Genomic DNA, 25,767 nt, shown 5'->3' with positions numbered 1-25,767 from the left:
TGCGGGTGGGACCATTTGAACATGGCCTCCACTGGGAACACGTTCCACAACAGCGAGTCAATATAATGGTCTTCTGTTGATATGCGTTTTAGTAATTAAATGCCTGAACTGTCATTGCTCATTAAAAGTATTGTCATATGGTTGGAAATCAAGTGCATATTGTATTTTATTAATATCAGCAGAAGTGACTTAAATGGGGCCTGCCTGTTGTGTAGTCTTGCCTTAATCTTTGTATTCATGCCCATCAATGTGAAATAAACTATTTGCATATATTTGCATATATGTTTGCACGTATATGCAACCACAGTTAAGTTGCAGCCCTCGGCATGTGCTGTGAGTATTATTGTGGCCCCCGAGGCTTCCACAGTTGAGTAGCCCTGCTATAGAGAGTCTTTCCTAAAGTACCATAAAGAGTGCATGAGTTTCCAAAAGACATGAGTTTGTCTTGCCTGCAGCCGCACTATGGTGGGCCTGGCACACTCCCAAGCCAAGCAAGTCTAGGTTAAGTCAACAGTGGGATGGGAGAGTTCCAAGCACTTTTCTAACATTTCTTGGAGTGGGGCTTGTTAGTCAGCAGGAGGCGCTCTTTCTTTGGAATCAGCACTGAACCAAGATCCTGGCTTGGTGTGATGGATGCTGCTTCCAATACTGGCATCGGTGCGCAGTGAGAGCCACTGGTTGTGCACTAATGATTTCTATAGGTTCTGGGGAGAGGAGTCCACTCAGGACAGCAGCTCCTCGCCCTTATAGTTGGGCATCACTGACCCCACCTCTGTCTTACCAAAGTAACCCCAAAGTGAGCTGTTCCAGTGGAGTGACTCTGGATTTACACCAGTGTTGACAGGCTGTCTCCCAATACCCACTCCCTCTGCTCTCTGAGGGTATGTCTACACTACCCCCCTAGTTCGAATTAGGGGGGGTAATGTAGTCATACAGAGTTGCAAATGAAGCCCGGGATTTGAATTTCCTGGGCTTCATTTGCATAAAGCCGGCTGGCGCCATTTTTAAATGCCGGCTAGGTCGGACCCTGTGCCGCGTGTAGCTGCGCGGCACGGGGTCCAACCTAGCCGGCATTTAAAAATGGCTCCGGACGGCTTTATGCAAATGAAGCCCAGGAAATTCAAATCCCGGGCTTCATTTGCAACTCCATATGGCTACATTACCCCCCTAGTTTGAACTAGGGGGGTAGTGTAGACATACCCTCAGAGCAGAAATCGCATGGCCGGCCTGAATTCCTACACTATAAATTAATCCCCTTTGCCTTCATTCTGCCATCTTCCTAACTAAGCAAGTCTACTTCTCCGCCTTAATTCAGTCTCATGCCCCCTTTCCCTCCTGTGGATCACTTTTCAAACCCTCTCTTCCTCCAGCCTTTGCTTTCTTTCCACACAGGCACTCGCCAATGTCTTCCAAGAGAAGATGAGGAAAATCGAACATGATCCACTCCTCGCCTCGCTTGCCTTCCTTCCCCTTCTACGACTCTCTCCTCCTTTCCTGGCACAGACATAGAAGTGTCTTGGCGGCTCTCTTCCTGTCAGGCCTGCGGAGAGGGTGGGGCAAAGGGGTAGTTGCCCCAGGGCCCTGCAATTCAAAAGAGTCTAGAGCTTCTGACCACTGTCACTGCTACTGCAGCAGTGTTGGTGGCCAGAGCCCCAGACCCTTTAGATCACTGCCAGAGCCTTGGGGGATGCATTCCAGGTGGCACTAGGGACTGAGGGGAGGGGAGGCAAGGGCAGCCTGGTGCAGTCTGGGCTATGCTGAAGGATGGCTGTCCCCAGCCCCAGCCCTGAGTTCCCTCCACTTCTTGGAGCAATTCTGTCACCTCCCCTGCCTCCTGTAACCCGTTCACATGTGCCTATGGGCTCATCCCATCTCCTGGACTCCCTCCTGCTCACTCTCATCCATTCCCATACTCTTTTCTGAACCTCTCACTCTCCTCTGGCTTTCCTCCTCCCCCATACAAACATGCTGTAATTCTTCCAGCTTAATCACCTTCACTTGCCTCCCCATCTCCCTTCTGTCTCTAAGCCCATTGACTGCATGACGTACAATGACTGGGTGGAGTTCTCCTCCAGTTCCATTGTAGACCCTCACAATGTACCTTCTTACTCTTGTACTCCACTGAAACCATTCTCTCCAAAGTCTGTAATGACCTTTTCCTAGCTAAATCTCAGAATTAGTTCTCCACCCTCACCCTCGTTGGCCTGTCAGCCATGTTGCACGGTCTGCCATGGTCTTGTTCTTGAAATCTTGTCCCCTTTGGTTTAGGGGGCTCTGTTCTCTCCTGGCTCTCCTCTGACCTATCTAACCGCTCCTTCAGCAAGTCCTGCAAAGGACCCTCATCATCCCCGTGACCCCCTCCAGTTTTCTGTAGGGATTCCTTGGGGCTCTGCTCTTGGTCTTGCCTTTTCTCCGTCTACACCTTATGTCCGAGTAATTCAAATTTGATTTCCATCTCTGCGCTGACAACTCCAAACCTGCTTCTGTAGTCCAGTCCTGACTTCTTTTGTACAAACTAAAACCTCGGCCTGTCTCTCTGACATCTCCACATGAATTTCAGTTCAAGCTCTTAATCTTTCTCCTCAGACCTGCCCTCCACCTCCTTTCTCAAGCCCTGTGTGCAACATGTCCATTCTGCCTGTCACTCAGGCCTGTAACCATCACTGCATCTTCAGCTCAGACCTATGTCAAAATACGCGGGCTAAATCTTCTTTCTGCATAACGTCACTAAGATACGGCCTTTCCTATCCATCACATCGCTAAAACTGTCCTGCAGGCCCTCATCCTCTTATCCTTCAGTTCTTCCCATATCCTTCCCTCTGGCCTGGACAAATGCAATCTTGCTTCACTCTCATCCACGCAGAAGGCTTCGACAAAGATCATTTTCAGAACTTGACACTTTGAATGTCTCTCCCCCCTCTTTGCATACCCCTGCTAGTTGGCCTTTTCTATTCTGTCAGACATAAGCTACTTGACTTCACTTTCAGGGTCCCCTCATGGCTTATCCTTACCCTACCTATCCCCTCTCATTTACTATGGAAATGTCAGCTTGCACCACCAACTGGCCCATCCATTGCCCACTTATTAAATCAGTGCCAGGCAACCTGTGTGCTGGGGGCCGCATGCGGTCCATTTTGGCTCTATGGGTGGCCCATCAGGTATTTTGTTTGCTAGTGTTGCCCATGTGCAGAGTTACCGGATTCCACTGGTTTCCACCCGCGTAGTTTTTTTCCCTACCGGTTTTACTAAAGTGACACAAAGATAAGACAAGTGACACAAAGGTGAAAAAAAGTAAAGTGCATGCTGATGGCACAGAACACTGTGGCTACGTCTACATTGGCCGCCTATTACGGAATAGGCATGCTAATGTAGAACTTTGGAAGAGGCAAATGCGCGGGGGATTTAAATATCCCCCGCGGCATTTGCATTTTCATGGCCGCCGCTTTTTTCCAGCGTGGAGATAAGCCGGAGAAAAGCGTCCAGACTGGCGCGATCCTCTGGAATAAAGCCCTATTCCAAAGGATCTCTTATTCCTACTTGCAGGAGGCTGATGGATCCGGAGGGTTTTCTGAGGTCCCTGAGGGATTGTTCAGCCATTATGGTCAATAGTCCTGTAGATACCCTAGTTGATACATGGAACACCGAGGTAGACCGGGCAGTTGATATGATTGCTCCTAAGCGCTCTCTTCAGACCAGTCAAGCCAAGTTTGCTCCCTGGTTTTCTAGGGAGCTGATGGCAGCAAAACAGTCTGTGCAACGGCTAGAACGCCACTGGAGGAGAACTAGGGCTGAGTCTGATCGACTGTGGGTTAGAGCTGAACTGCGAGCTTACTCTGTGGCGGTGCTGACAATGAAGAAAAGCTACTTCTCCACCTGTATCATGTCCGCACAATACCATCCAGCAGAATTGTTTCAAGTAGTGCAGGGCCTATTACAGTCTGGCACTCATGACGAAATAGAGGAGCCTTTGGCCCCCGGCTGCAATCTGTTTGCAAAGCATTTTGCTAATAAGATTGCCCACATCCGGTTGGATTTAGACTTTGATTGCTGTATAAGTGGGGCACAGAATGTGCTGAGTGCAGCACCCAGTCTTTTTTCTCTTGTTCAGTTTCAGCTATTGCAGACTGAGGATATGGACAGGATGCTTGGAGGAGTGCAACTGACCACGTACTTATTAAATCTAGCCGGGAAGGGATAACTGGCTGGGTCCAGGGGATTATTAATGCGTCTTTTAGATCTGGTATGGTTCCTGCTGCCTTGAAAGAGGCAGTGATAAAACCGTTACTCAAGAAGACCTCCCTGGACCCATATGACTTAAATAACTATCGCCCAATTGCTAATATTCCCTTCTTGGGCAAGGTACTCGAGCAGGCGGTGGTGCTGCAACTCCAAGCTTTCTTGGAAGAAACAGACTACTTAGATCCATTTCAGTCTGGCTTTAGGTCTGGTTTTCAAACTGAAACAGTCTTGGTTGCCCTGGTAGTCGATTTACACCGGGAGATAGACAAAGGGAGTGCATCCCTGTTGATTCTCCTAGACCTCTCAGTGGCTTTTGATACCATTGACCATGATATCTTTCTGGGACGCCTGGAGGAGTTGAGTATTGGAGGCACTGCTTTGCAATGGTTCCGGTCCTACCTGTCAGGACGCTTTCAGAAGGTGGAGCTTGGGGGCTGCTCTTCGACCCCGTGGCAATTGTGCTATGGGGTCCCGCAAGGGTATCTTGTCCCCTATGCTGTTTAATATCTACATGAAGCCACTGGGAGAGGTCATGAGGAGTTTTGGAAGATGGTGCCACCAATATGCAGATGAAACCCAATTCTATTTCCCTGTGACATTAGAACCAGGTGTGGTAATGACTGATCTAAATCGGTGTCTGTAGGCAGTGATGGTTTGGACGAAGTAAAATAAGCTGAAGTTGAACCCAGATAAGACTGAGATCCTGTGGATCAGGAGGTCATCTGTGCGTGAATGTGGCATGGCACCGTTCTAGACGGGGTTACTCTCCCCATGAAAGAACAGGTACGCAGCTTGGGAGTCCTCCTGGACCCTTTTTTAAAATTTGAAAATCAGATTTCTTCGGTGGCCAGGAGTGCTTTTGGGCAACTTCGTTTAATCCGCCAGCTGCGCCCCTTACTGAACAAGCATGACTTGGCCACAGTGATCCATGCTCTTGTTACATCCCGACTGGATTACTGTAATGCACTTTATGTAGGGCTGCCTCTAAAGAGCCTTCGGAAACTTCAACTGGTCCAGAATGCGGCTGCTCAAGTTTTAACCAACACTAGTTATATGGAGCACATTATGCCAGTGCTTTGGCAGGTGCACTGGCTTCCGGTATGTTTCCGGGCACAATTTAAGGTTTTAGTTATGACCTATAAAGCCTTAAATGAGTTGGGTCCAGGGTATCTGAAGGACCATCTTCTCCCATATGAACCTGCCCGAGGATTGAGGTCAGCTTTGCTTCGTGTTCCCCCACTTGCGGAGATAAGATTAACATCTACGTGGAACAGGGCATTCTCAGCTTTTGCTCCCAGGCTGTGGAATTTTCTTCCTCGGGATATTCACATGGCGCCAACGCTAGCATTGTTCTGGCATCAGGCTAAAGCCACTCTTTTTACTCGTGCTTTTATTAATAATGTTTGAGTCTGTATGTGTGTGTTCCTCTTCTCAATATGTTTTTAGCTGGTTATGTCCCTCTGAGGTCTCATATTTTAAATTTTAATATATATTTGTATTTTTGTTTGTTTGTTCTTGTAAGCTGCCTTAAATATTTTAAATAAAAAGGCGGGGTAAAAATATTTAAATAAATAAAATAAAATAAAGAAATAAATTTCTCATCTATCACTAGAGTGATTGTAGTTTGACTAAAAATAGCACTTTTCCATGGAGTTTATTAATATTCCTCACTATGCAAATCAATAGAAAAATTCCTAACCTTTTGCTGTATTTTTCTTTCAGGTTCTGCCATAAAGTATCGAGTGAAATGCCATTCCTGGGCATTATAGCTTTCTGTTTCCTACTTCTAATTGTCACCACATCTTCCCATGCTTCGCTGGACATTAATGTTGACCCATTTATCCAATACTCAGTAAGTAACCTTCCACCTTGAGAGTGGGTTTCAGTTGGTTTATAACAAGGTTTAACTCTTAGAGAGCACTTTTCCTTCCATCAGTTTCAAAGGAGATCAGGATCTGACTACAGGTCTCCTAGAGTACCCATTCACCAGGTCAAGCAAAAATGAAACCGGCCTGCCAAGTCTTTTAATCCAGCCTGTGGCCAACTCACTAGGACCCTGGGCATGGAGATATTCCATGCCATTCAAAATGGCTGCCTGTTCTAGGTGGCTCTCTGTGCCTGGCGCAAGGGACAGGGGAGAAGGCTTCACACTCAGTCCCCACCCTCAGCACAATCTCTCAGCTCCCACTGAAAGCCTTCCACCCTCCTCCCCTTGGTTTCTAGCTAATGGGAGCTGAGAGATTGTGCTGGAGGCCGGGGCAGTGAGCAAAGCCTCCTTCCATGTGCAGCACAGAGAGCCACATACAGCTGCTCTGTGCCTGAGGCTCCCAGAGGGGCAGCCATAGGCCGAATGAATAGGCTTGGCGGGTTGGCCACAGCCATAGGCACGTGGTAGTGGATTGGAGCATTGATTCTCTCCACCATCCCCAACATCCATTCCCACATTAAACCTGTTTATTTGGCATTTGTGTGATGAGGGGTGCTTTTCACCTGGTCTGTACTTGCGGCTTTACTGCATTAATAGGTTGTCTAAGATCAGGAGCTGAAAGCATTGGCTCCCTGGTTCCTCCAGCACCTCATTTCCTACCGTGAATGACTGACAGGGAGAAAGTATCTCTCTTTGTTTTGTGTTTGCAAGCTGTCCCTCAACCACAGTGCTTTGGGTGGCGGGTGTATATTGAGCATAAAGATCTGATATCCTATGAGATGTTCACAGTGTACATACAAATAAAAAAACCCAAAATGTGCTCTTTCAGGAGGGTTGCAACATAACACTGCTTTACTTTTTAGAACCCAGAACCTTAAGACAAGAAGAACTTCAAAACAGAGACAGACAAAGCCATCTGCCTGGTAGGGATGTTAAATTTAGTTTAATCAACCAATCGACTAATTGATGAGTTGATAAGTGGGGGAGCTGCAGCAGGATTAGCTCCCAACCCCAGGAGCTAACCCCGCTGCTGTTCTGCCTTTTAAATGTATTAAATCTTAATACATTTAAAAAACAGAGGTGTAGTGTCTGGGACTGGGCGCGAGCTGAGTCCCACTACTCCTCTGCCTCCCGTGTCCCCCGTGGAGACAGTGCTGGGAGGAACCAGCTTTTAAGCTCGCTCCCCCCAACACCAGTTCCTGCTCCCTCCCATTGTGACCTCTCTAACAGAGGCAACAAGTGGGGAGAAGCGATTAGTTGAGGGACTAGTCAACTATCCGATAAGCATAAGCTTATGCTTATCGGATAGTCAACTAGTCGCTTACATCCCTACTGCCCAGCTCACCCCACTTTGCACTAGGCTGGCCTTCTGCAGAGGACATCAATCACTTTTGGCCGGGGGGAGAAGGACCAGGCAACCCCTTAGGATTTAATGTGACAGGTTGTACTTCTAACCCAGTTTTCAGTTCCCCACGCCTATTATTTATATAGCAACTTTAATCCAGAAGGATCCCAAAGCCCTTTCTTAACAAGCCACTTTCACTAATTCTTGAATTGCAGCTTTCTCTTGATGACTGTGCACAGCAAAACTACAATGGTTTAGGAGAGGAACATAACACTTCTTTCTCTAGCCTCAAAGTGAAGGAGGAATTGGACGTAGGTAGGCATCATGTAACTGTTCAAGCTGAGAGGTGAGCCAGAGAAAGGCTAGCATCCCTGTTTGTGCAACAAAATGTGTGTTGGGAAGCTTTACGATCAGCATTGATGCAATCTGAGAAGGAACCAGCTGTAATCACACATCATATTGTTCCTTTGTGTGAGGAGGTATCTTAAGGGTTGCCAAGTTATTCACCCACTCTGTAAATACAGATTTTAGTTAAGTTCCACAAACTGACAAAGATGTAAACTTCCTGCCACTTGTTTTTTCTTCACCCATTACTAAGAACGGTACCAGCACATCTTAGGGTATGCTATAAAATTAACATATCCTGTACTGCAGTTGGAAGCCCCCATATGTACTCGGCTACTCTCTGTCTCAAGTGCTATGCTAGTGATGGCCTGTGAAATAGGTGTCTGATCTGATACCTATATAAAAATATAAGAACGGCCATACTGGGTCAGACCAAAGGTCCATCTAGCTCAGTATCCTATCTACCAAGAGTGGCCAATACCAGATGCTCCAGAAGGAGCAAACACAATAGGTAATCATCACATGATCCCTCTCTTGTCATCCATTTCCAGACAAACAGAGGCTAAGGATACCATTCCTACCCATCCTGCCTAACAGCCATTGATGGACCTAACCTTCATGAATCTCTTCAACTCTTTATGAACCTTATTAAAGTCCTAGTCTTCACCACATCCTCTGGCAAGGAGTTCCACAGGTTGACTGTGTACTGAGTGAAGAAAAACTTCCTTTTGTTTGTTTTAAACCTGCTACCTATTAATTTCATTTGGTGACTTCTAGTTCTTCTATTGTGGGAATAAGTAAATAACTTTTCCTTATTCACTTTTTCCATACCAGACATGATTTTATAGACCTCTATCATATCCCCCCTTAGTCTCCTCTTTTCTAAGATGAAAAGTCCCAGTCTTTTAACCTCTCTTCATATGGGATCCATTCCAAACCCCTAATCATTTTTGTTGCCCTTTTCTGAACCTTTTCCAATGCCAATATATCTTTTTTGAAATGAGGCGACCACATTGATATGCAGAGTTCAAGATGTGGGCATTCCATGGTTTTATATAGAGGCAATAAGATATTTTCTGTCTTATTCTCTATCCCTTTTTTAATGATTCCTAACCTTCTACTTGCTTTTTTTACTGCCACTGCACATTAAGTGGATGTTTTCCTAGACTATCCACAAGAACTCCAAGATCACTCTCTTGAGCAGTTGTAGCTAAATTAGTCCCATCATATTGTATGTATAGTTGAGATTATTTTTTCCAATGTGCATTACTTTACATTTATCAACATTAAATTTCATTTGCCATTGGTGAGGTCTTTTTGAAACTCTTCATAGTCTGCTTTGGTCTTAACTATCTTGAACAGTTTAGTATCTTCTGCAAATTTTGCCACCTCACTGTTTACCCCTTTCTCCAGATCATTTATAAATAGGTTGAATAGGATTGGCCCCAGTATGGACCCTCGGGGGACACCGCTAGTTACCTCTCTCCATTCTGAAAACATACCATTTATTCCTACCCTTTGTTTCCTGTCTTTTAACCAGTTATCAATCAATGAGAGGATCTTCCCTCTTATCCCTTGACAACTTACTTTACTTAAGAGCCTTTGATGAGGAATCAGAATCTGGGGCCCTCAAAGATGTCCCAGTAGAATCAGTTTTAGCTCATCTTCTGAAGACACAGTGTTAAGGAGACTCAGGTGAGAGCACCTCACAGGTAGCATCTTCTCGCTCTCATGGCCAAACATTGACATACTGTGGAGCAAGAGATAGGTTGGTGCAATGGTTAGGGCACAAGCCTGGGACTTGGGAGACATTTTATTTAATTCCCTACTCTTCCAGATGCTCACAATGTGTCCTTGTTTAAGTCACTTAGGCTATGTCTAGACTGTGGGCTTCTTTCAGAAGAACCTTTTTTCAGAAGAGATCTTCCAAAAAACCTTCTTCCAAAAAAGCACATCCACACACAAGTGCATCGAAAAAGTGATCTGCTTTTTCAAAAGATAGTGTCCACACTGAATGGACATTATCTCGCATTTCAGCTGTGATTACTTTGGATGGAGTAGCTACCAGGGCACCTGTGCTTTTTCCTCTTTCCTCTTCTTTCTAAAGAACTCCCTTTTCCCCTTCCACACACGCCTTTTTCTGTAAGAGCTCTTTTGCAAAAAGGCTTCTTCCTCGTACAATGAGGATTACCAATGTCAGAAAAATCCCTTCTGTTCTTCCAATTTTCTTTCAGAAGAACACAATTGCAGTGTGGAAGTAATTTAAGGTTTTTTGGAAAAATGGCCATTTTTCTGAAAAAACTCTGTAGTGTAGACATATCCTTAGGCTATGTCTATGCAGCTCCTTCTTGCGCAAAAACCTCCTCTTGCACAAGAGCCGTTCTGCCTGAAAAAAATCAGCAGAACCGCTATTGCTCAAGAGGATTGCTTTGCGCAAGAAGGAGCAGTGTAGACAGCTCCTTCTTGCGCAAAAGCCCCTTGCGCAAAAATGGTGGCTCATTAGGTATGCAAATAAGGCACAGCAATATTCATTGCTGTACCTCATTTGCATATCTTCTTGCACAATAATGTGCAGTCTAGACATAGCATTAGTGTTTCTGTGCCTCCATTCCCCTAGTAAAATGCTGCTACCTCATAAGCTCTTATGAGGAGAAATGCATTAATTAAGGATTGGGAGGTGCTCAGACACAATGGTCTTGAAGGCCAAATATGATTATGGTGAGGATTATTTTGAAGTTCTATAACTTTAAGTACACAGTTTCCATCTTATTTTGTCCATAGAGTATGGGTACAGCTGTCCCTGGTGTTCTGTTTTCCCAGTGTTTTCAGGTGATGGGCAGGAGCTGGTTTGATTTGATCAGTAATAAAAACGAGATGGGATTCTGTGTTTTGATTATCTCTCATTGTCTGACAGTCTGGGGCTCTCACATTACGAAACAACAGCTCCTGCTTGGTTGCTCATAGTAGCAATATCCCCTTATAAAACATTTCCATCTATATTGTACATATACCTATGAGCCCAATACTCCTTGGAGCGAAGCCAGGGAGGTTTTTAATGAAAGCAGGGACAAGCCAATTCACATTGATCTTTTAATACAAAGTATTATTTTGCCATCATAAATCATTATGGCAAAAAATGATCTAAGATTTACCAACAAAGGTGAGTTAGGTTATCATGAGAGTACAAATAATAGAAATTTCAATATGATCCCATAGTAACAGGATGGTCTTATTATTATGGCTCTTGTGGCTCCTTGCCCCTCCCCTCTATTGTTGTAATTGGTCATGTCACTTTTAAAATTAGACCGTTAATCTCTCTGAGATAGAGATCATGTGCGTCAGTTCTGTAAAGCACATAGAGTGCATTCAGACTCAAGTGTCCCATATGCCTTGTGCTGGGGTGAATTTCACCCTGAGACACACTTATGAGGAGTATACAAGTAATCAGTAATAATAAGGAGAATATAAGACAATGAAAGTGTATTAGCGTGAAACCACTGGCGTTTTTAACCTGTGAAAGTGTCTACAAAAGATGATGGACCAGCAATTGCAAACTGATAGGGTTCCAGTGTCCTCTCTGTTTTCAGCAGCTCAGGTAAAGTCATAAAATAAAACAAAATAAAATAAAATAAAACATAAGCTCATACAATTGCTTTCTTCTTTCAGCCTGACAGTGAAAATGGAGCAGTGGAGAACGTCCCAAAAGAGCTGCACAGGCAGAAGCGACAGGGTAGGTAAACACTGGTGTGACAGCAGGTCTCCTTTTGGCAGCAGGGAACAGCTCCCTTGGGATGGCTTTCCTAGAAATAGTGAGTGGCACGGATCAAGAGCGTGAATCGCTATGGTGCAATCCCTGTGGCCAATCACAGTTGAAAGTGACTAAATAGATGTTACTTTGTAGCTCCTCCCCAGAAGAATGGCTTAAACCACCTCCCTTTTCCATCCTTGATCACTTGGTATATATCTACACTGCACACATGGATGGCAGATGAACTGGTGGTTTGGGGAGACTAGCTGCTGATCCCGCCCCTTATTCCCAAAGCCCCACCCCTACTTGTACCCTTTTGTCCCCTTTCTTCTGCCCAGTGCATCCCCCAAACCTACTCCCCCTGATCTCAGCCCAGAAGCATGGGGCAGACAACACCATAGCAGTGCCCCCCCACAACCCTACCCCCAGAGTGAGCAGTGGCACTGCAGTGCCCTTGACCACCACCTGGAGCACATGGCCTCAGTCCCCTGTACTGCAGGGCCGGATTACATAGCCACAGTAGATCCCCAACCCTAGCCCCCAAGCGCACAGCTACAGCCCCCAAACCCAGAGCACAGAGCAGCAGCCCGCACCCCCAGTTCCAGCCCCAGAACCCTGATGGCATCTGATACCATGAGTGCTATGGAACTAGAGCGATTTGTATCCCCAAACCAGCCACAAGTGATGATTTTGACAAAGCAGCACCATGATGCTGTGGACCTATGCAAACCCAGTCAGTGCCTGAAGCCTTTTCTCCCAGTGTGTCTCTGGAGGCCGGGGAAGTGCTCTTTCAGCCTCCGCTTACACAACGATGGAGGTCAAGTAAATGGTTTGGGAGAAAGAATGAACCTCTTAGCAGATCTGAGATCAATGGCTATTTACTCAGGACTAATACAATTGTTGGGCCAACGGGGTAAAGGAATGAGAGAGAATTTTAACTCCTTTCACTCTGACAGATTTCAAACCACTCAAATGGGGTTCCTGTTACTCTCAGCTCCTTTGTATCCCCTTTCAGAAATAATGACTGGACACTCTGTTAGCTATAGGCAGCTATAGGAACCACAGATGCTAGTCTGTAAGCCTTCCGTTATTATAATGCACCCTAACACACTCATCCTTTTTCTTTTCAGTAGCTGCACCTGGCCTTTCCCCTAAGGAATACGCTATTGTCATTCAGATCAATTCGACAGATATGTCTCTCTTGGAATTCATCAAAGATGATTTACAGAATCTTAGTTTTCCAGTTGAAGTGAGCACTTCAGATGCAGTGGCGAACATTTCAAGCATCAACATTACTACCGGTGAGCAGGTCGCTCTTCTGATGTTCTGAACAATTCAATGGCTTGCCAGTAATTGGATTGCCTTCACATTTGCACATAGCAACAAGTGAAGGCAAAGTGGTCCCTCTTACCTACTAAGTGGGAAAGCACCCAACAAAAGAGAAAAAAAAATCACAGATAGCAGCATTTCCTGGCCCTTGCAGTGATACTGCCGAAGGAAGGGAGGGAACCTGAGAAACCTGGTGCTAAAACATTCAATCATGGTTTTAATGCCACAACACGAATAGCAGTCTGAGTCACTTTTATGCTTCAGGAAGCTGCAGTACTGATTTTCAAAGTATTTACTTCCCTCTAATGTAATTTGGAATTTAAATCACTCCTAAGAGGCTATACTTTGTCCCTATCATGTGAACACACACTTCTTGAGCTAATTTTCTTTCCAGTGAAATTCCAAAGGACATTATTAACAGGCAAAGAATTGAAGAACCTTTATTTTCCCAGCTGCTAGTATGTAAAATTTCAGTTATTTGATATTTTAGATAGTTAAAAGATGAGACAAAAAATACAAACACTCCACATGTGATGGGTAGGATCACACAGGTCCCTTTGGGGCAGTCACCCAATGTGATGGCCGTGCCATTGAGCCTGCCTACCTCTCCTCTGGGGCACAGAATTGGAGTAAGAGCTGCCCAGCAGATCAACACACACTGAACCAGCGTAGCCCTGGAAGGGCTCAGCAATAGAGTCTTGATAGCACCCAGAATCACAGCCCCCAAAAGAGGACAAAACCCCAAATAAAGGTCTTACTCTGTATAAAAGTTTTACACAAAGAAAATGTATACATTTGCCTTCTTAATCAATGAAAAAGAGATATGCACAGTGGTTGCTTCTCTCCAACTTCCGCTCCTGGGTAACACTTATTCACACTGGGCTTGATAATAAACAAAAATGTTTTTATCAAGCATAAAATGTAGGATTTAAGTCATTGCAAGTGAAAACAGACAGATCAAAGTAAGTCACTAAGCCAAAATAAACAAAACACACAAATTAAGCCTAATACACTTCAGATAGAATTTGTACCTGGAATCAGCTTACCTTAAACCGAGCTTGGTGGCGTCCACACAGCAGAAGGCAGATAGGAGCAAATGCTCCCGTTGGCTTCCCTTACTCCTCCTGGCTGCAAGGAATACCGGTCCTGGCTGGAACTGCCCTCAGCATTCAATTCACAGATCTAAATCGAATCTGCGAAATTGAACACTAGAATGTCGATCTCTGGTGTGAAGAGTGTAGACGTGCCCTAAGAGAAATTGTTTCAAAGCATGTTCCTCACCCTTTGCCATTGGTTTGGGTAAAATCTTTCAAGACAGAGTTAGTTGTTCTTTCTCTCTGGCCTAAGAGTACAGCGTTTTAAAATTCTTTAGAGTTCTTTGTTTTCAGGTTTCTTCATTTGTATCCTCTAGCGGGGAGGCAATTTCAAAAGCCAGCTGAGAATAAAAACCCTGATTGCTTTCCATTCCTTAAAAACACTTTTCCAAAGGCAGGAACCATTTGTTTAACCTCCTCATCCCAGTGGAAATATACAAGATTCAAAATGCATTCCAGTATCAGGTGGTAGGATCACATGTCTTTCTAGGACCAACCAGAATTTGAGCTTACAGGAAAAATAAAACCGTTTACAGATTGTTATTTTGAGTACTCAGCCATTGTTTCCAGAGTATAAGTAATGGCCCACATTAGCAGATAAAATGATAGATAGATCCACACTTCATATTTCTAACTTCACATACAAAAGTGATACACGAGAAAGAAAAATACACACTCCACAGATCGTAACTTTAAAAATAATGAAACATGATGCCTTTTGCCTAAAGCATCTTCAAATTATGCATAGTCATTTTCATATGCCAATTTTCATAAAGAATGGGAGCCCCCGAGACACTGTGTATTTAAAACTAGCAGATTTACCTGGTATTGTTCAGGTCCCTAACTCAATTAAGGTGTTGGGGGGGGGAAGTGGAAAATAAAGGGAAAATGTGCATGCTTTATTTAAATGATTGTATTTTACAAAAATACAGTGTTATTTTTAGAATATAAAAACATAAGAACGGCCATACTGAGTCAGACCAAAGGTCCAACTCGCCCAATATCCTATCTACTGACAGTGGCCAATACCAGATGCTCCAGAAGGAGCAAACACAATAGGTAATCATCACATGATCCCTCTCTTATCATCCATTTCAAGACAAACAGAGTCTAGGGATACCATTCCTACCCAGCCTGCCTAATAGCTATTGATAGACCTAACCTCCATGAATCTATCCAACTCTTTTTTGAACGATATTAAAGACCTAGTCTTCATCACATCCTCTGACAAGGAGTTCCACAGGTTGACTATGAGCTGAGTGAAGAAAAACTTTCTTTTGTTTGTTTTAAACTTGCTGCCTATTAATTTCATTTGGTGGCTCCTAGTACTTTTATTGAGGGAATAAGTAAATAACTTTTCCTTATTCACTTTTTCCATACCAGACATGATTTTATAGACCTCTATCATATCTCCCCTTAGTCTCCTCTTTTCTAAACTGAAAACTCCCAGTCTTTTTAATCTCTCTTCTCATGTACTTTAAAAACATTTTACTATTATTTTTTGAGTTTTTAGCTAGCTGTTCTTCAACCTCTTTTTTGGCTTTTCTTATTATATTTTTACACTTAATTTGACAGAGTTTATGGTCCTTTCTATTTTCCTCACTAGGTTTTGACTTCCACTTTTTAAAAGATATCTTTTTATCTGTCACTGCTTCTTTTACCTGGTTATTAAGCCATGGTGGCACTTATTTGGTTCTCTGTGGGCATGTCTACACTTGCACCCTAGTTCGAACTAGGGATGCAAATGTAGGCATTCGAAATAGTCAATGAAGTGGGGATTTAAATATCCCGCACTTCATTAGCATGCTCTCGCCATTGCATTACTCCGATCAACAGCTGTTTCGAAAGTGAAAGTGCGTGCTGGGACACATTACAGTAGTTTGAACAAAACCCCTTGGTTTGAACTAACATTACTCCTCATTTTTTTGAGTAATGTTAGTTACATTTTTTGAGTAATGTTAGTTACATTTTTTGAGGAATAACGTTAGGTTGAACCAAGGGGTTTGGTTCGAACTAACGTGTCTCAGCGCGCACTTTCACTTTTGAAACTGCTCTTGTTCAGAGTAACACGCCGACAAGATCATGCTAATGAAGTGTGAGATATTTAAATCCCTTCTTCATTTACTATTTCAAATGCCTACATCTGCATCCCTAGTTCAAACTAGGGTGCAAGTGTAGACATACCTTTAGTGTGTTTTTTTAATTTTGGGTGTACATTTAAGTTGGGCCTCCATTATGGTATCTTTGAAAAGTTTCCATGCAGCTTACAAAGATTTTACTTTTGTCATTGTATCTTAATTTCTATTAACTACCTTCCTCATTTTTGTGTAGGTCCTCTTTCTGAGATTAAATGCTGCAGCATTGGGCTGCTGAGGTGTTTTTCCCACCACAAGGATGTTACATTTTATTATATTATAGTAACTATTTCCAAGTGATACAGTTATATTTACCTCTTGAACCAGAGCCTATGGTCCACTTAGGACTAAATCAAGAATACTGTCTCCCCTTGTGGGTTCCAGAACCAGCTGCTCCAAGAAGCAGTCATTTAAGGTATCAAGAAATTGTATCTCTGCATCCCATCCTGAGGTGACGTGTACCCAGTCAATATGGGGATAGTTGAAATTCCCCACTGTTATTGAGTTTTTTAATTTGATAGCCTCTCTAATCTCCCTTAGCATTTCATAGTCACTATCACTGTTCTGATCAGGTGGTTGATAATATAACCCTACTGCTATATTCTTATCATTGGAGCATGGAATTACTATCCATAGAGATTCTATGGAACATTTTGGCTCATTTAAGATTTTTACTTCATTTAATTCTACATTTTCTTTCATGTATAGTGCGGCTCCCCCACCACCATGACCTGTTCTGTCCTTCCGATATATTTTGTACCCTGGTATGACTGTGTCCCATTGATTTTCCTCATTCCACCAAGTTTCCATGATGCCTGTTATATCAATATCCTCCGACCTTTTACATCTGCACTTGAAAGGGAATCCTCTGAACTGTCATTCATGTTAAAATTTGACACTTTCCAAAAAGGACTCAACAAACACTTGAACTATCTCATCCATTACCAAGATAAAGTACATGCATCTGACGAAGTGGGTCTTTGCCCACGAAAGCTTATGCTCCTACACTTCAGTTAGTCTATAAGGTGCCACAGGACTCCTCGTCGCTATTACCAAGATAGTTTCCCCAATTATCACCTCTAATACCATTAACTCACAGACATCCCACTCTCCCTACCTCTAATATCATCAATTCACAGACACTTACCTTCCTTCCTTCCCCCCCCCCTGCATCCCCCTCCTGTTCTGCAATGTGATTTGTCCTTTTCATATTTGTTCATTTTTTTTAATTGTATCCTTTGGTATATATGGTTGTGACTACTTTCTTCCACTATTTGATCTGAGGAAGTGGGTCTGGCCTACGAAAGCTCATCATCTAATAAACCACCTTGTTAGTCTTTAAAGTGCTACATTGTCCTGCATTTTGCTTCAGCTACCCCAGACTAACACGGCTACATTTCTATCACTATTCTCCTTTAAAACTAGACACTCTAGTTCACCCATTTTACTACAGATAGTCCCCGACTTATGAACAAGTTACATACCAAGCACTTGGTCATAACTCAATCTGTTCGGAAGTCAGACCCCATTCATTTAAATGTGACCTCTCTGTTCGTAAGTGAGGATTGTGTTCGTAACTCAGGAACGCACTTAATGGGAGGTTGGTTGTAAGGACGAACGGTCATAAATGGATGCTTTCATAACTCAGGGGCTACCTGTATTTAGATTTCTAGCATTTGTGTATAAGCACTTCAATAATTTGTCACTATTTATCTGTCTGCCATTTCTTGATGTATTAGACTCTTTTTCTTTTGCTTGTGTCTCATCTGATCCGACCCATACTTCCAGCCTCTCCTCCTGACTAAAACATAGAGCACCTCTGTTAATAGAACCTCCCCTAATAAATGTCTCTGTCTGATCCATGTGCTCCTCCACACCTCTCGGCTTTCCCCCAGTCCTTAGTTTAAAAACTGCTCTACGACCTTTTTAATATTAAGTGCCAGCAGTCTGGTTCCATTTTGGTTTAGGTGGAGCCCATTCTTCCTGTATCGGCTCCCTCCACTTAATCTCTGTAGACTTCAGCTTCCCTATCTGTAAAATGGCCATAATGGCCTTAAGTGGCTCCCCCCATCCCAAAAGTTTCCCCAGTTCCTAATAAATCTAAACCCTTCCTCTCTACACCATTGTGACTCTTAAGCTCTGCCTGCCTACCTAGCCCTGCGCATGGAGCTGGAAGCATTTCAGAGAACGCTACCATAGAGGGTCTGGATTTCAGTCTCTTTCCTAGCAGCCTAAATTTGGCCTCTAGAACCTCTCTCCTATCCTTCCCTATGTCATTGGTACCTACATGTACTATGACCACCAGCTCCTCCCCTGCACCACACATAAGACTATCTAGATGTCTCAGGAGATCCGCAACCTTCACATCAGGCAGGCAAGTCACCATATGGTTCTCCCGGTCATCACAAACCCCCCTATCTATGTTTCTAATGATCGAATCCTCCATTCCTAACACTGCCTTTTCCTACGACTGGAGTTCCCTCCTCCAGAGATGTATCCTCAGTGCAAGAGGATACCATAACTTCCTGTGGAAGGAGGGTTCCAACTATAGGATCATTTTCCTTGATCCAATTTTTTTTTATTACGTTAATTTTTATTTTGGATTTCTTTAAAAAATCATTGTTAAAATTTGTGTTTATTTTTTTGTAATTTTTTAAAAATGGGAATTCCTTCAAGTGTATTTTTTCTTCATCCCTATACACTCTTATCATTATGTTTTAGCAAAAAAGGACTATAGTTAATTTGGTTTCCAAAAACATTTTATTCAAGTTTTCAAACCTTAAGCATTGGTTTTCCTATGCCAAAGCAGAGCACCACTCCAAATGTCTTTGTTTTATCTCTTTTATGTAAGATTTCTTGACAAGCAATCCTATTCCAGGTTCATCCTATTTTTCTGGCTCATCTTGTTTCAGTCTCTTTCAACATTTGCTCAGTTATGTCAATTTTAAGGACTATAATTGATTTGGTGATTCTATCTCTTTTCTGTTTGGTTTTATGAGAAGCAATTTCATTCTAGCCACCCATTTTCCTGTCACAACCAAACCTTTACACTGCTTTCAGCTATGATAAGAGGCAGCTGTATTCCAAATTTGGTGGTCTTAGTTCTTATTGTTTAGGTGGAGTTCTTGATCACAAACTCTCTAAAATATATAAAAGTCTCAGAGGGGTATCTATGTTAGTTTGTAATTTAAAAACTTAAACAACTGGTCCTGCAGCACTGTAGAGACTAACAAAAAATGTAGATAGCATCATGAGCTTTTGTGGGCACAACCCACTTCTTCAGATGCACCCACAAAAGCTCATGATACTATCTTCACTGTTTTTTTCCCCCTCTAAAATATAGATAGATAGTGCAGGAACTGTTTTTTTTTAACCTCCAATCAAGGAGCAATGAAAGGATGTGTATGCTAGTTCTAAACACGTGGTCATCTTTCCAAGTGTTTCTTGTCCGTGATCTAGTTTATACAGAACAGTTCAGTTCAAAGCAGTTTTCATGCTATTACATTGAAAGTTAACTTTGATTTAGCAGCCAAAGTCTCATTAACAGCAATAAAGCCAGGGCTTAAATTTTAGATGACATGAAGTATATGTGTCTACATTGTTTTTCTGAGAGTGCTCTTTTGATGCTGAATTTTAAAGTTCAAGATAGCAATCAGAATGATATCACTTTATGGTTCAATATCTTACTAGAAATACAGCAACACATTATTGAAAACAGTTTAGATCATGGGTTCCCAAACTGGGCGGCGCACCCCCCTGGGGGGCATGAAGAAATTCCAGGGGGGGCGCGAGGTGACCCAATCCCCCCCCCCCATCGATCCCCCTCCAAGAAAGAGCCCAGTCCGTCCATCCACTTGGGCATCCGCCGAAACACGTGCAGCTCAGGCTGGCTAGGGCAGACTTCAAAATGGCCGCTGCCTTAAAAGGGCTGCCTGCTCTGCTCTTAAATGGGTTCTTTTTTTTTTCCTCAACAAGTTTTGCAACTACTTTGGGGGTGGGGCGTGAAGGTTTCTCAAAAATCAAAATGGAGACGTGATGCCGAAAAGTTTGGGAACCACTGGCTTAGATGATGCATGCTGTTTGTTTTTAGCCCAAGTGGTTGGTGAAATATCTAACCTTAAAACTATCATGGCTCTCATAGGTCAGCAGGACTATTTCAATACAACAGATCCACGATTTTGAAATAAGGTCGCATTTGGTCCATGCTGTATACTCAAAAGAAAACTTTTAAATAATGAATCAGACTTGGCCCCCAAAGAGACCCTCTTATTTAGCTGCTCATGATCAAATATAACAGGATTTTCAAGGTATCTGGGATTATATCTTGCTAGTGAATAACTAAGATGCACGGTATGTTGTATAAACTTTTGCATACACATCCAGCAGGGTGGCTATACTTAAGGGAATAGCTTGCTGTGCAAACTATTATGAATAACACATCATTACCACCCACTTTCTGTTCTATCTATACCAGTATGCAGTTCCATCAGTAAGAACGAGGTCCGTTGTTTTTGTGAACCTGGGTATAGCTGGCCAGCTGCTGTGTGCCATGCCAACCCTATCTGCCCAGGTACCATCCCAAGAGCAGAGGAGATCTGTGACTGTCTCATACTATTGTCTTCTCAAGAATCCTATTGTCAGCATCAGCCTGGAGGTAAGGTATGCTTAGTATTGTAGTGTATGGCATTGACTCAGGAGAGAGAAGTGAGCTTTATGCATCCGTGGGGCTGGCTGAAATGTGATTCCTGGACCAAGCACAATACTTCTACTTACTCCAGCTGTTATTTTGAATAGGAAAATGTGTCTTGCGAATTACATCTCCCAGCATGCAACTCTCCATCTGCATCCGACTGGCCCCATTCAAATCATGGGGCAGTGTTGCCAACACTCATGATTTTATCATAAATCTCTATTAGGTGGTGTTCTGCTTAAAGTCCCAGCTTCTGGTATCATGGATTATGTAGTAACATCAGCTTTCTTTGCAGCAAGTCAATTTCTAGCCCTTGTGATTACAGAGGGAAGCATGAAAACGTAACCAGAGGGTCCCCTAAATGTTCATAAAAACAGAGAGCAAACAAGAAGAACCCACTATGTATTGTCTTTTTTAATTTCATGATTTGTAAATCAATGTCATGTCCAGATTCAGAATAACCCCAAAGTTTGGAAATGTTCAGACCTAGGATGTGACTCAACTCCTTATGAAGACAAGAGCTATTTAAGACATTTAGGTTGATATCTAAGGGCTTGTCTATGTGGGACATTACTGCACTATAAGCCATGGTGTAATTCTACACCAGGCTAGCCTGGTCTGCAGTAACTTTTCATGTGTACACCACTACAGCACCTTAAAAGTTCTGGAGTCCACTTTGACTTCCTATGTGTTACATGGTGTAGTAGCTAAAGTACATTTCAGGACTTTCAGTGCACTATAGCAGTGTCCATACAAGACCTTACTGTGCAGGAAGCCAAAGTGTGGTAACTTTGCACCCTAGCTTGCTATGTAGTAACACCCCCCATGGCGAGAAGCCTGAATCTCAAACACCCCTAAGGTCTGGGTGTATCTGGATTCAGAGTTCTGTTTGGGGAGATCTCACTTTGAAAGCATTTGATTGTGACTCTTTTCTTGTTCAAAGTAGTTTTGTTTTATTGTTTTTTGTTTTGTTTTTATTTTGCTACAGGCACTTCTGCTTTTCCAATAAAAATGTCAGTCAGACTCAATGTCACATTCCAGGATGCTCTTCGGAATTCCTCGTCTGAACTGTATATGAAATACACAAAAGATTTGGAAGATGCCGTACGTCTTTGGCTTTTAAAAACACATGCATTTGCTAAACCACTGTCTATACAATATGAGGGCTATTCATGTCCAAATAAGTGGGGTTGCTTGTGAGATGGGAACATTATTTTTAGTAGGAGGTAGGGAGACACAACTGCACTGGTGGACAGCAAGGGAGAAATCTGTAACATGTACCAAAGACTGGCAATAGGGGAACATACTCTGGCTTTGGTAAAACATAATAATAGCAAAAAATCTAGGTCTTATCCAACTCTTTTCCTCTGTAGATTTCAGAGCTCTTCACAAAGGCAGTCAGCATCCTTATGGCTTTTACAGATAGGGAAGCTGAAGTCTGCAGAGATTGAGTGGCTTGGCCAAAGTCACACAGCAGTGGAGACTGGAATAGACATCAGGTTTCCTGAACCCTAGTACAGTGCTTGATCAACTAAGCCACACTGCCTGCCCTTGGCATAGGTATGGTGTCTGGTAATGGATGACGGTGCATAACTCCCATTAACACCAGTGCTTTTGGAAAGACGACTGTGCATGTACCTGCACCTCGAGGAGCCTAAATACCTGGAAAAGTCTGGCCTTTGGCTTCTCTGTGCCTCAGTTTCCTGTCTGTCCAATGGAGGTGATAACACTTGCTACCTCATGGGGGCGCTGTGTGGATAAATACATTAAAGCATATGATACATCAGTAATGCCAGTCATATAAACACATATATATGAGTTTAGAGAGAGCCAGTTACTGCTTCCACTGGGAATCTATGACAAAAATCTTATTGATTTCAAATATGCAGATATGCTGTAAAGTATTTAAAGATCTTTCAGGATTACAGGCACTAAAAATGTCAGATTATTTGTCTCATACAAATCACCATCACCTGGGTGTAAATCACAGCATATAAATGAAAGGAGCCTCATTGTATCAGAGCTTACATTCTGAGTTCCAATTTGCTGAAATCAAGTCAGCTCTCCAGTTACCAATGATAGATTTGAAGCTTCCATGAAAAATATATTGAGGTTTCCCATTGTGCAATCTATTTCTTCCTTTTCAGTTTACAGCTGGCTACAAATCTTTACCGGGCTTCATATCAGCAAGAGTCACCGGATTCAGGTAAGAAAAACATCTTTGGGTTGTTTTTTGTTTTTCAGAAGACATGAGCCCTTCTTTCTTATTGTCTTTCCCCCCCCCCCCCCCCCCACACACACATTCTGGAGACACAAAACAGGGTACCGGCTACGTCTACACTGGCATGATCTTGCGCAAAAACTCTTTTGCGGAAGAGTTCTTCTGCAAAAACTCTTCCAGAAGAGAGCGTCTACACTGGCATGTGCTTTTGTGCAAGAGATATGCTTTTGCGCAAGAGCATCCATGCCAGTGTAGACACTCTCTTGCGCAAGAAAGCTCTGATGGCCATTTTAACCATAGGGCTTTCTTGCGCAAGAAATTCAAATTGCCTGTCTACACTGACCTCTTGCGCAAGAACAGTTGTGCAAAAGGGCTTATTCCTGAGCAGGAGTGTCATAGTTCTTGCGCAAGAAGCTCTGATTTCATACAGTAGAATGTCAGTTTCCTTGCACAAGAACATGCAGCCAGTGTAGAAAGGCAGCAAATTTTTGCCCAAGAGCGGCTGCTTTTGTGCAAGTTTGCGTCAGTGTAGACACAGCCGGTAAGATGCCCTGTAGTTACTATGAAAAACAACGAGTAGTCCTGAAGAACCTTAGAGACCAACAAATATATATATATTATCATGAGCTTTCGTGGGCAAAACCCACTTCCTCAGAGGAGAGTATGACAGGCATGCTAGAAATGCAAACAGATGGAATTCTCTATAGTTAAAGTGAATACAAAGAATTTGGAGTGAAATCCATCCCTATGCAGATGCTTGTGCAGCACTTTATTTCTCAAAATAGGAGCAAACTCATTCATGTGCTTTTGTGCTGACTCTCTGCATGGTAGTGAATTTCACTGAATGGAAGACAGAAGGAAGGCAAGTAAACATCTCATAAAGAGGTTGGGGAGAGTCATTAGTTAATGGTTGTTCATAGATCTGAGTATAGGACACATTACCTAAGTGCTGGGTTTTCAAATCAATACTTTTTTTTTATTCTTTTCTCTGTTTAGAAATGGAAGTGTTATTGTGGATTATGAGGTCAGAGCTGCCCCAGAAACATACAGCCAAATTGGAAATGCTAATGGAGACATAGCAGGCTTACTAAATGCATCATATATGTTAGACTCTAGTTCTTTTTTTTATTCAATAGAAAAAGCAGGTAAGATTTAAGATCTACTATGTGTGCTATGAATTTACTTTAAGAAGTTTGTGAACAATCATTTGTAGTACAGGAAATAATGGGAACAATAATTTGCAGAGCTGCCTAATACTATTAAACACTTGGGACCAGACCTTCAAAACAGCACAGCTCCCATGGAGGAAATGAATAGGCCAGCTGTCCTAGCCTGTGTAGCACACAGCATCTTCTATTGACAACAAGAAACCTGTCACCAGGAGATAAATCAAGGATTGTGTTGTTCAGTGCAAGGGCTCACTGTGGCAAGTCCTTACGCGACCGATCAGAACTGAGGCTGATCAGCACCTCTGGCCTCGTGCACTGGTCTGTTCTATGCACATTGTTCTATGCTCAGTTCTTTTACTGAACACTGAGGTTTGCCCTAGTACCCTTGCCCAGAATTTTCACTTTGCTGTTGGGCAGTGTGCTCATAGACTCGTGGGCTACATCTAGACTGGCCCCAAATTCCGGAAAAGGGATGCAAATCAGGTAAGTCAGTATAGGGAAATCCGCGGGGGATTTAAATATCCCCCGCAGATTTAAATAAACATGTCCGCCGCTTTTTTCCCAGCTTGGGGAAAAGCCGGAAAAAAAGCGTCTAGACTGGCGCGATCCTCCGGAATAAAGCCCTTTTCCGGAGGATCTCTTATTCCTACCTGAAGGAATGCTACAGAGGAAGGCGAAAAACCTCCATGGCCTCTGCCAATCTACCCTGGCGGAAAATTCCTTCCCGACCCCAAACATGGCGATCAGCTAAACTCTGAGCATGTGGGCAAGACTCACCACCCAGACACCCAAAAAGTTCTCTATAGTAACTCCTATCATCCCTCCATTGACCTATTTCCCACTGATAATGAATGGTCAATTAGTTACCAAGATCATGTTATCTCATCAAACCATCCCCTTCATAAACCCATCTAGTTTAATCTTGAAACCAGATAGATCTTTTGCCCCCACTACTTCCCTTGGAAGGCCATTCCAGAACCTCACTCCTCTAATGGTTAGAAACCTTCATCTAATCTCAAGTCTAAACTTCCTACTAGCCAGCTTATATCCATTTGTTCTTGTGTCCACATTGGTATTAAACTTAAATAATTCCTCTCCCTCCCTGGTATTTATCCCTCTAATATATTTAAAAAGTGCAATCATGTCCCCCCTCAGCCTTCTTTTGGTTAAAGTAAACAAGCCAAGCTCCTTGAGTCTCCTTTCATAAGACAGGTTTTCCATTCCTCGGATCATCCTAGTGGCCCTTCTTTGTACCTGTTCTAGTTTGAATTCATCCTTCTTAAACATGGGAGACCAGAGCTGCACACAGTATTCCAAATGGGGTCTCACCAATGCCTTGTATAATGGCACTAACACCTCCTTATCCCTACTGGAAATACCTCGCCTAATACATCCCAAGATCATATTAGCCTTTTTCACGGCCATGTCACAATGGCGGCTCATAGTCATTCTATAATCAACCAGGACTCCGAGGTCCTTCTCCTCCTCCGTTACTTCCAACTGATGTGTCCCCAGCTTATAACTA

General features: G+C 43.1%; 1 protein-coding gene across 2 annotated transcripts in view; it reads left to right on the top strand.

Moving 5' to 3' along the window:
* Nucleotides 1-25,767, top strand: part of ADGRF5 (adhesion G protein-coupled receptor F5) — a 74,597-nt gene that overhangs the window by 23,091 nt on the left and 25,739 nt on the right. For both annotated transcript variants that reach the window (XM_075923387.2, XM_025183418.3), the window contains exons 2-8: nucleotides 5,962-6,091; nucleotides 11,523-11,586; nucleotides 12,735-12,905; nucleotides 20,637-20,816; nucleotides 21,841-21,956; nucleotides 23,000-23,058; nucleotides 24,070-24,218. In XM_075923387.2, coding sequence (XP_075779502.2) covers nucleotides 5,987-6,091; nucleotides 11,523-11,586; nucleotides 12,735-12,905; nucleotides 20,637-20,816; nucleotides 21,841-21,956; nucleotides 23,000-23,058; nucleotides 24,070-24,218 — 844 coding nt within the window. In that variant the 5' untranslated portion in view covers nucleotides 5,962-5,986. The remainder of the gene's footprint in view (nucleotides 1-5,961; nucleotides 6,092-11,522; nucleotides 11,587-12,734; nucleotides 12,906-20,636; nucleotides 20,817-21,840; nucleotides 21,957-22,999; nucleotides 23,059-24,069; nucleotides 24,219-25,767) is intronic.

Source organism: Pelodiscus sinensis, chromosome 3 (genome assembly GCF_052426305.1).
Source record: "Pelodiscus sinensis isolate ZL-2025 chromosome 3, ASM5242630v1, whole genome shotgun sequence".
NCBI classification, from domain to species: Eukaryota; Metazoa; Chordata; order Testudines; family Trionychidae; genus Pelodiscus; species Pelodiscus sinensis.
The sequence above is the reverse complement of the archived record's forward strand: the minus strand, read 5'-3'. Positions and strand labels throughout refer to the sequence as shown.